This window comes from Vanacampus margaritifer, chromosome 9, assembly GCF_051991255.1.
Source record: "Vanacampus margaritifer isolate UIUO_Vmar chromosome 9, RoL_Vmar_1.0, whole genome shotgun sequence".
NCBI lineage: Eukaryota > Metazoa > Chordata > Actinopteri > Syngnathiformes > Syngnathidae > Vanacampus > Vanacampus margaritifer.
In genome coordinates, this window is record NC_135440.1 from 26,614,986 (window position 1) to 26,624,979 (window position 9,994).

The 9,994-nt window shown below is 41.6% G+C and overlaps 1 protein-coding gene across 5 annotated transcripts; it reads left to right on the forward strand.

The window, feature by feature from the left end:
• Window positions 1-259: 259 nt before the first annotated feature.
• LOC144058043 (C-X-C chemokine receptor type 3-like) lies at window positions 260-8,929 on the forward strand. 5 transcript variants are annotated; one of them, XM_077576247.1, is made up of 4 exons: window positions 260-674; window positions 2,615-2,673; window positions 4,499-4,880; window positions 6,979-8,929. In XM_077576247.1, exons 3-4 carry the CDS (start codon window positions 4,533-4,535, stop codon window positions 7,720-7,722), a joined length of 1,092 nt encoding a protein of 363 aa, XP_077432373.1. In that variant the 5' UTR covers window positions 260-674; window positions 2,615-2,673; window positions 4,499-4,532; the 3' UTR covers window positions 7,723-8,929. The 5 variants fall into 5 exon arrangements, with proteins under 5 accessions (XP_077432373.1, XP_077432372.1, XP_077432371.1 ...); XM_077576246.1 differs by having other exon boundaries at window positions 4,508-4,880; XM_077576245.1 differs by having other exon boundaries at window positions 4,520-4,880.
• The last annotated feature ends 1,065 nt before the right edge of the window (window positions 8,930-9,994 follow it).

Sequence of the window (9,994 nt, forward strand, 5' to 3'; positions counted from 1 at the left end):
AAGCGTCAAGTCAGAGCCTCCCGCATCCGGAAGTTTCGAAGCGCGCTTGAGTATTCTTCAAAATAAAACTTTACTAATGCGTATTCCTTATTAAACTAATACAATATGTTCTGTCGCAGCGTTATTACATGTGTAATAATTTATAAGATGAATGAGTCAGAATTTTGTCAATTACCGTTTTTACCTTCGTGTTCAGAAGGCAAAGTGTTTTTATTTTGAAGCGCAAGCATGCCGTCGCTGTGTTTGTGGTCGCGAGCTATCTGTTGGCACCTCTTGTAACATTTGTTGACTGTTACAAATCCAGACGGAGCGACTTAATTAGTCATGAACTCCTGTCGCGATTTACCAAAACGTGTTGGTTTTTTAAGAGTGTTTTAGTGTTATAGTTTTCCTATGCCGTGTTTCGATTTTGGTTCCTTCAGTCACCACCGCGCGCTTTGCGTTTCTCAACTACGACCCAAAGTCAAGCAGGCAGCAGAAGAATGGGAATCTTCTGGGTTTCGTTTTTCTTCTGGATTTGAGGTTCTGCAGACAACCCGCATGCACTTCCTCTCAAAAACGTTTGCGTTTCATCACAGAGGGTGTGTGCTGGGAGAGAGCTGCTTTTTTTTCCTTTCCTGTTTTTCATTTGGACCACTAAAGCTGATCACCGCAGCTGTCATCCTCTGTTAAAGGTGAGCACTCCGCACTGTTGTTGTTTTGAAACACTGGCCTTACGGCTTTCAGGTTTTTAGTTGGAACATCGGAGAAAAAGAGAGAAAATGTATCAAATTTAGCCCAATTCGTTCATTGTCACTTATTAGTGTAGTCACTTTTGTTGCCAGCAATTTAATGTCTACGTGTTGTATAATTTTGTGGAGATAATAAATTGACAGCGTTATACAAGCTGCAGCACGCTGACATTGCGTCAGTGTCTTTTTTTCACGGTTGTCCCCTTAAATAGTACAAACATTCACCAAAATTTGATTACTTATGTTATTGCTGTTCCTACTGTTATATTAATTACAATGGATAGCAACAGTAGGAAACATTCCAAGACTAATCAGGCAACATATGGACTAATGTCCAATAGGTATGCCACACAGTTACGATACGATATACTTTTATTTTCCCCGTGGGGAACTTTTTCCTGGACTCCGTCCAGCTGCAGTTTACAGTAAAGAAAATAAACAACAGAAGAGATAAATTAAAATTAAATAAGAAGTGCAGCAATAAGTAGAAGACTTCCCAGAAGTCACAGAAGTATACATGTGTAGAGAAGTACATACATGATTGTTGTCATTTTCTGGGTTCGAATCTCAGTTCCAGCCTTCCTGTGTGGAGTTTGCATGTTCTCCCAGTGCTTGTATTTGAATATTTTCACTTAGGGGGGTGTACTCACATTTGTTGCCGGCAGTTTAGATATTAATGTCTGTGTGTTGTTATTTTGAGAGGACAGTACATTTTCAGTTTTACAAACTGTACATTGACTTGATATTCTTAAATTATCCATATAGTAATGAGATAGACTAACAATATAAATATAGCTGACTAAGGATTGGACAGACTATCCTCCTTTGCCTAGAATTGTCTGATTAGATTGACTAACTTTTGGCATAAGGACTGATGAGCCAATCGGAGGCAGAGGAGGGCGGGTAATGTCGGGGAAAACAATCCTTCAAATGGTCACCCGAGCCACAATGGCGACCCAGAAATTTAGCTCAGGTGAACTGATATGCTTTCGTACACGGGATACTTAATCACGACGGTTCTATACCAACTACATGCTCCAGTTAAGTTTTATAGTAGCTATAAGCTGGTCACCGTTTCTAAAAGAGGACGAAGAATGGTGAAAATTTAGACTAATAATGGCATTTGTTTGTCCTCCCAAAAGAGCCCGGGAGGGGTTGTTTAAAAAAAATGACACTGGAAGTTGTGTTTGCACAGTGCTGTTTTTGTTAGCCAGAGGCTGAGCTGCACTGTATTTGTTTACTGCGTGGACGTGTGGATTAGCGCGGTACTCCCTTCTACGGCAAAAAATCGACATCTCTGAGTTTGTTTCTTTTGGTGCTTGTGTGACGTTCACTGTTATCCTTGTCAATATTAGCATGTTGTGAGTTAAACTGACGCTGCGGGTCGGATTATATTTGCGGGTAAGAACCCACGGCAATATCGAGGTATGTGACATGCAATGTAGCTAAAAAATGTGGTGGGATTTTGTTTTGACTCTTTTGTTGCTCACATGTAACAACAGATCACACTTCTTCTAAAGTTGGAATGAATTTATAATGTTTAAAGTGTCATTTTAAAATGTGTAGTATTTCAAAAAAATTTGACTAGTTTCAGTGTATCACACTATTTTTTTTTGCCAATTTTGAAAATGATCGCAGGTTGCAAGATGACTCTACCTTTCAAAATAAAATGTACAGAAAATGTATTGTCTCAAGGTATCACAATACTCGTTCAATTAATACGCATAAAAAGAAAAAAAGTTGAATGTTACACGGTATCACATAACTTTTCAAGCTCATTTAAATCAATTATTTTTCATTTTAACACGTTTTATCTTGACCTACAGTTAATTTGATTTGTTAAAGTATGTTTATTAAAAACAGTTTTTTTTTTCTTGTCTTAGTGAGAAGTAAGGACATCCCTGCCCTTAGGGGACAAAACACAAAGCGCTCCATTGTACCGGTAAGTGTGTCATGACCAAGACATTGTCAATAGTGTCTCAAAAGTTGTAAGAAACAATGACTAATGCTTATGTAAAAGTCAACTGAAGTGCAAACTATGTCTAACAATATGACAAATAAGGTGACGTGTGTTGTTGAAATGTCAGGAGCGGGTTCAGTGACTTCAACGTTTCCACAAAACATGAGTATGATACCAATGGGGGAGTCATTTAAGTGAGTGCTATTTATGTGATTAGTTGGTGCTTACAATCTGCACATTGATGACGTCATTGAAACGGTCAAAGCAGAACTACTGAAGATGATGGCCAGAAATTAACTTTGTTTTAGTCCTCCAAGCCAGATAGACTTAGCCACGTGACATTTGGTTGGAGTAGTTGAGTTTTAAAAAGATCTCAAGAAGCCGTGTCCGAAAAGACTCAGTCAGCCATTTTGGTTTGAAACTACCCATTTTAGGGCCATTTTCATGGGTTCTACAAAGGCAAATTTGTCCTACAGGAATTCTACATTTGGTATGGGTTACGTGTATAAATCCAAAAGTTAGCTTTGTTAGCGCCCTCAGGGATTTCTTCAAAATTTAGTCCACGAAGCCCCTTCCGTTTAACAACATGAAATTTCATAGCCATGTCTAGTCGAGCAACCCACAAAAAAGTCTCAAGAGCTCCTACTCGAAAAGACACAAGAAGTCTGCCATTTTGCTCTGTAGAATGGCCACCATTTTAACTCTTTGACTGCCCAAAACGTTATATAACGTTTAGTAAAATCCTATGGAGGAGTGCCAAAGACGTTAAAAGACGTTTTTTCAAAACAGAGGTGAAACTAACCATTTTCTATTGTTGATTACTGAAAAACGGAATAAGGTAGAAACAAACTTTTTTTTCTGATGAAAGATGAGAGTCCAATCTTTCATTTGGTAGTATGTGTGTTTCCATAGTTCAAACACATAATTTTCTGTGGACCTTGAAAGATCAGTCAAAAATGCTTAAATCGGCTGGCACCCACGGCATCCCTTTTCTGAAAACGTCTGGCAGTCAAAGAGTTAAGGTCATGTTGGCCATTCCCAGGAGTCCGTCAAAGACAAAATTGTGAGAGAGCTTGAGCTATTCCAAATTCGACCACACTGACGGGAAATTTGTTCGGCCCACAACACACGTAGAGACACGTTCTACACGATGATCCATCTTTCTGTGGTTGTGTGGGTTTGTCCCGATAACGGGGTCCGAAAGCGGTCGGGCAGAATATTCATGTGTATCTTGCTTCGACGCTCCGCATCGTTTGCAAATCTGTCATTGGTTGCTACCAGAGCCTACGCTGTGATTGGTCAACTGCTGGTCACATGACATGCGGACGCCATCTTGTTACCCTGCTGAAACCAAGTTGGCTAAACTCTCTCTATCAATGGCTCTGGTTTTTATTTATTTTTAGAAGTTTTTTTTTTTATACCGTCCATCTTCCTGAGTTGCAGATTTCCACCCATTGTAACGTAACCCCTCGATAAACCGGTTGACACATTGTCATTTGTAAGAGCAACACGTCCTCTGAGAGCTCAGCCGCCATTTCGCGCGTTGCCGTATCATCATTGATTGCCTAGATTAGCCACGACTTTTGTATCGACCTCAAGTGAATTAAATAGCAGAAGTGTTAGCAGTGCACTGTCAATTCACATTAGTCAGGAAGCTCAGCCTTATTACTGAATGTGTGTGCGTGTGACTGGGGAATTTCCGGTTCGAACCACGCCACCTTTGCAACATACGATGACACGCTACCATGTGAGACATGGACTTTGTGTTCTTTAAAACCGAAGACACAGTCAAGCACATCTCTTTAAGGCGGCACAGTTGTCTTCACAGCAGCAGGTCCAAGATGGACATCAACTTGGACGGATTGTTCCGCCTCAACACCAGCTACGACTACGACGACGACTACGTGTACCAAGATGACGACCCGGAGTCCCGGGGCGGCCGCACGGTGTGGATCCCGCTGATCTACTCGGCGGTGCTGATGGTCGGCCTGTTCGGGAACGGGCTGCTGCTGGCGGCGCTGGCGCTGAAGAAGCGAGCGTGGAGGACGTCGGACACCTTCATCCTCCATCTGAGCGTGGCCGACGTCCTGCTTCTGATCACGCTGCCCTTGTGGGCGGCGCAGGCCACTCGGAGTTGCGGGTGGTGCGTCGGGCTCGCTCTCTGCAGGATCAGTGGAGTTATTTTTAAGGTTTGGACCTGTTTTGGTTTTTTTTCCCCTCACACCTTGCTGTCTTTACAAATGTTATGGCAATATTACTGTTCATCCAAAATGTAGTATATGGGACTAGTTATGAGAAGTGGCAAATCTACTCAGGCTCTGTACATTAGTAGAAGTATAGAAACTTTTGTGAAAAAAAAGATTCAACACAGCACTGAATATCTGCTGAGTAACGTCTGATTTATGTTTTAGTCATAGCATGAATGTCAAATGGGAAAAAAGAGAGATTAGAATGTAAAGTTAGCAGTTTTAGAATTTAGGGAGTCAAAGTAGAGGTTGTCAGAAAAATAAATACTCAAGTAAACTACAGATCCCTAAAATCAATTCTGCTTGGTTACAGTAGCAGAGTTTTTTTGTGTTTGTTTTTAAACTGCTAGTTATTGTTATGATGTTTAGCTGACGATGGCCTTTAACAAGACAACAATCCCCCAAACATATTACAAATCATATAAATGTATACTAAAAGTATTCTTAATTTTCTTTTAATGAATAATTAACAGAGTTTATGCCAACTTTTCCGGTCATTTTTGCGTTGTTCATTAGCCATCATGCGTTCTGCTACATGCTAGCTACGTCAGCCGTTAGCTAGCATGTTAGCAACATTGCTCACTGTGCATTAGCCTCACTAGATTTGCTTGACGTTCGTGTTTCAGGTTGGATTCTGAGGCATATATTTGCTGAACATTTTGGTTGAACATTTGTAAATTGGGGGGTGGGTGGGGGGGGGGGGTGTCAATGCATTCCTTGTTACTTGTTTCTGCGTGCATCTGAGATGATTAACAGATCTGAGCTAAGTGAAAGCAAAAGCTCTGCTGGCATTTCGGGGAAGGGGAGCAAGAAGGGGGAAAAGAAAAGCGAAAATGTCTCAAAGGAGACGTATTATGCTTTTTTTCTTTTGCTCAACAGTTTAAAACAGATTCTACAGGTTTAACTTGTCTATGATGTGCTTTCAGAAAAATATTCCAAGTTTTAAGAATTATTGCAGATTTGACTTGAACACAAAATCAGTCATTTTATCAGAACTACTGATTGATGATGGCTATTATTTTTGTCCTTGTCAATTTATAATGATTTGTGGGGGTTGGCCATGAATTTCCATCTATAGGGTTTGTGTACCTATGATACCTACTCCTAGGTTATCGTAAAGTTAAAAAATATATAACCATAATAAATGTTCCTATGTCTAGAGACTTATGGCCCTCCCTGTATATTACTGAGCCTATTACAGTAGTTCCTTGATCAATATCTTGGTAAAAAATTTGAACTATAAACACCCCCCCCCCCCCCCCCAAATTTTGCTGTGATGTTTTTTATTACAAGCAAGCTCCAGATAGATCTTTTTGAATACAGTAAAAAAAGAAAAAGAAGAAGAAGCAATTAACTCATTCACTGCCATTGACGGCTATTGACGTCAAAAATTCATTTGAACTATTTCTGTTAGTTTTAATTGCTTTCCACTTCTGTTAACAAGAGTATGAAAACCTAGAAAAAAATGTTTTATTGTACATTTAGAACAGATATAAAATTTATGATTCATCATAAGTTAACTATTGAAGTGATGCGATTACAATTGAAAATTTTAATCACCTGACGCGATTTAAAAAAAGAAAAGATTATTAAAAAATTAGTAGTGTCAGTCGATTAAAAAAAATATTTGTAATTAATTGTATGACTTCACGAGTTAACTTGCGATTAATCACAGAAAAATTATAGTTTTTCATACTCTTGTTAACAAAAGTGTAAAAAAAAAAAAAAACTAATAGAAATAGGTCAAATGAATATTTGACGTCTATAACCGTCAATGGCAGTGAATGAGTTAAGGTACTGCCATGCCTTTGAATGTGGGCAAGGAGAGCCACAGTTGCAAATTAAATTTTCAGCTGCAAAGTCAGTGAAAATGCTCTAAAATAGCCGGCAATATGGGGAGTTAGGGGCCTCTGCTTTGTACCCCTTAACCCCTGGGCGTTATTTTATTTTGAAATGGCTTGGTCAGAACCAACAAAAAGCCAAAAAATGGTCAAATAATGCCCTGGGGTTAAATGAAAACAAATTGTTTTCCTCTCCCTAGCTCAACTTCTTCTGCGGGATCTTTCTCCTGGCCATCATCTGTTTGGACCGCTACCTGTGGCTGGTCCACGCCAAGCAGCTGTACTCCCACAAGAAGCCCTCGTTGGCCCACTTGAGCTGCCTGTCGGCGTGGCTCGTCTCGCTGCTCCTCACCGTCCCCGAGTGGCTCTTCATGGCGTTGGAGCGCCATCCGTGGAAGGAGGAGAAGACCCAGTGCGTCCTCAGCCTCTACCCCGCCGACCGGCGCCTGGCGTCGCGCCTTCCCCACCACGTGCTTAGCGCCGCCGCCGCCGCCGTCATCGCTTTCTCGTGCGCGACGCCGTGGTTCCAGCGGCCTGCCAAAACATTCCGACAGAGGGCCGTCACGCTGATCCTGGTCGTGGTGTTCTCGCTCTGCTGGATTCCGTACAACGTCGCGCTGGTCGTGGACACGTTCGGCGCTGCGGAGAAGACCTCGGGAAGTTCATCGGGAGTTCCGCAAAACCCCCGCAGGACGTCGCTGACGGTGACGGCGGCGTTGGGCTGCGTCCACGCCTGCCTCAGGCCGCTGCTCTATCTCGGCCTGAGCGGCGATTTCAGGAAGTGGACGCTGGCGGCGTTGCGTTGCGTCCGAGCGGAACCCAAGGGCTCGGTGTGGGAACTGGGCGTGGGTGACGACGCCCCGCTGGAGCAGAGTCCCGAGACGGAGGAGCTGAAGCAGCTCGCCAGTGTGGAGCAGCAAGTGCAACATAAAATTTGTTCCTAGCAGAAGTGGGCGGGACTCAAGCTGATTTGTGCCGCAGTTGCTTGAAACTTGAAATTTCAGACTTGAGACTTTTGGCTTTGCACATTTGTGACTTGTGACCCGCAACATCGGTCCCTAATGATGTCGTATTAATGATGCAAACTCAAAGGGAAGTTAGTGTCATGCGCTTGAAGAGTGGAGGAGCTGTGCTGAGTTTTTAATGTCATCTATTTATTCAACCACCGTTCCACAACATTGCTTTGTCACATTGTTTACACGTTTTTAAATGCCTGTGTTTTCATTGTTGCTGTTGTAGTAAACCTGTATTGTCTGATACGCTGCCGAGCCGTCCCAAGAAAAGAGTCGGGTTTTAACAAAGCAAATGGATGCAAGCTCTCCATTGACCAATAGGAAAATTGATTGCGTTTGTGGTCTTTTAATTGGGCTCGCAGGCTCAAAATATTGCTCTTGACTTGGCTTCAAAGGTTTGACCCTGATATGACCACAACATCTTGGTCTCGACTTTGACTCATGGTCTTTGTCTTGGCCTCAAAGTGATGGACTCTTAAAGATTTATATCTAAAGTTTTATAGTTGTTATTAATGTTTATGTATTTATATTAGAGTGCTTTGCTGCTCTCTCTCCTTCCTAAGAAAACTGATGGGAACATGAGACCATATTTTCATGCATGGACGACCCCCCCAGAGTCCAGACTGTAAGATCCCCCGCCAGAGTCCAGACTGTAAGAATCTTTGGTATGTGCTGAAGAAGGCTCATAGCAGTGACCCAATAACAACGTGAAATTTATCCTGCTGTGTTCTAATCAAAGCGGCGCGCAATCCGACTCTCGAGTGGAGTGTGTGACTTTTTTTCCGTTATGGCTGTTTTCGTAGTTTTAGTAGCTCTACTGGTAAATGTTATTGTATGTGTGGGAGATAAGAGCCTGTCCTTATCAGTGTTTCTGTCATCTTAAACCACTTCCGACGCGCTTCGTAAAGTTGACAATTACAAGAAAGTTATCTGCTCGTTTTACAGCGGCAGTTTCGCAACATTCATGTTTTATACAAGGGAATTTCCTCCCGGGCAAATCCTTCTATGCTTTATTTATTAATTAATATTTTTCACCGTTACAACATGTTTGAACATAGCAGTTTGACACAGATACGTCGGGTGATGTCATCGGTCACGTGTCTCCGGAGGTTATTAAAAGCGCTTGTGTGTCGACTCACTGTCTGTTTAGGAGGGTTTGTCTCGCACAGCCAACCGGACCAACCGGATTTGGAAGTCGAGGTCGTGTCAATGCAAAGACGACTTTTACAGATGTGTCTTTGTGTCAAAAAAGGGCGGAGGGGCCTTTTTCAGTGTGTATTAAGTCTCCCGCACGCCGTACAAAATGTATGGCATCTGTCAAGAAATTAAGTATTGTCACTATTTGTGGGTTAAATAATGTTTCGTTTTCTGTCAAATAAACACGAAAGCACAGGGGAAAAAAAGTCGTGTTACAAGCCAGTGTAGCTAAAAGCCTTGCCAGATTGATCACAGTCGTGCATAGTTGGGTGAAGTTTCCTCTTCGTTTGTTTTTTCTTGCTCTGCACATTGCACAAGAGTGTGAAGCTGCTTGTTGTGTTTCCTGTCAGAATCCCACAAGACGACGTTTTTTCTTGAAGGTGTTGCGTCCGTGCCGTGACGTCATTAAAAGTCTGCATGCAGTATGAGGACAACATCAAAAATGTTTTTTATTTTTTAATTCAAGTACGTACTTATAAAAGAAAGTACAAATATGGTCTGTTAAACTGGTAAGACGTTGGTAAAAGTATAAGTCATGATTCAAATACTGCAGCCCCCAAGAATTAGACTGAAAAGTACAAAAGGTCGAAATCAAATGTGTATGTCACAGTACAGCATATACAATGCCCGTTATGGTAGGTTGGAACAATTGAAAACAAGAAGTTTTCTGCACACAAAGTAGTTTCCTTTTTTTTTTTTTTTTACGAACTTACATAATGGAAAAAAAAAATCTTGTTGAATGTTGTATCTTTAATTTAAGCAAAGAGGGGAAGAGCTTCTAGGCCAAAGCAGTGTACGTACAGTACTGTCTAATAGTAAAAGTTGTACTTTTCCGCCATCTTGTGGCAACTAAATTAATTAGGCAATTAAAAACCTTGAGTGGGGTGGAAACTTTTACGGTACTTCATTTCACTATTGTAGCAAGGATGGGTCCATATCCTCCGTCAATTCTCAAGCAGGGGATTACTTTTACCCCAATTAGATTGTGCAGGTGGCTTGGACAGTT

Coding starts and splice junctions, on each gene's coding strand:
- LOC144058043 (XM_077576244.1), top strand. CDS start 4,446: ATGGACTTTGTGTTCTTTAAAACCGAAGACACAGTCAAGCACATCTCT. Junction 4,881..6,978: donor TCAGTGGAGTTATTTTTAAG/GTTTGGACCTGT, acceptor TCCTCTCCCTAG/CTCAACTTCTTCTGCGGGAT.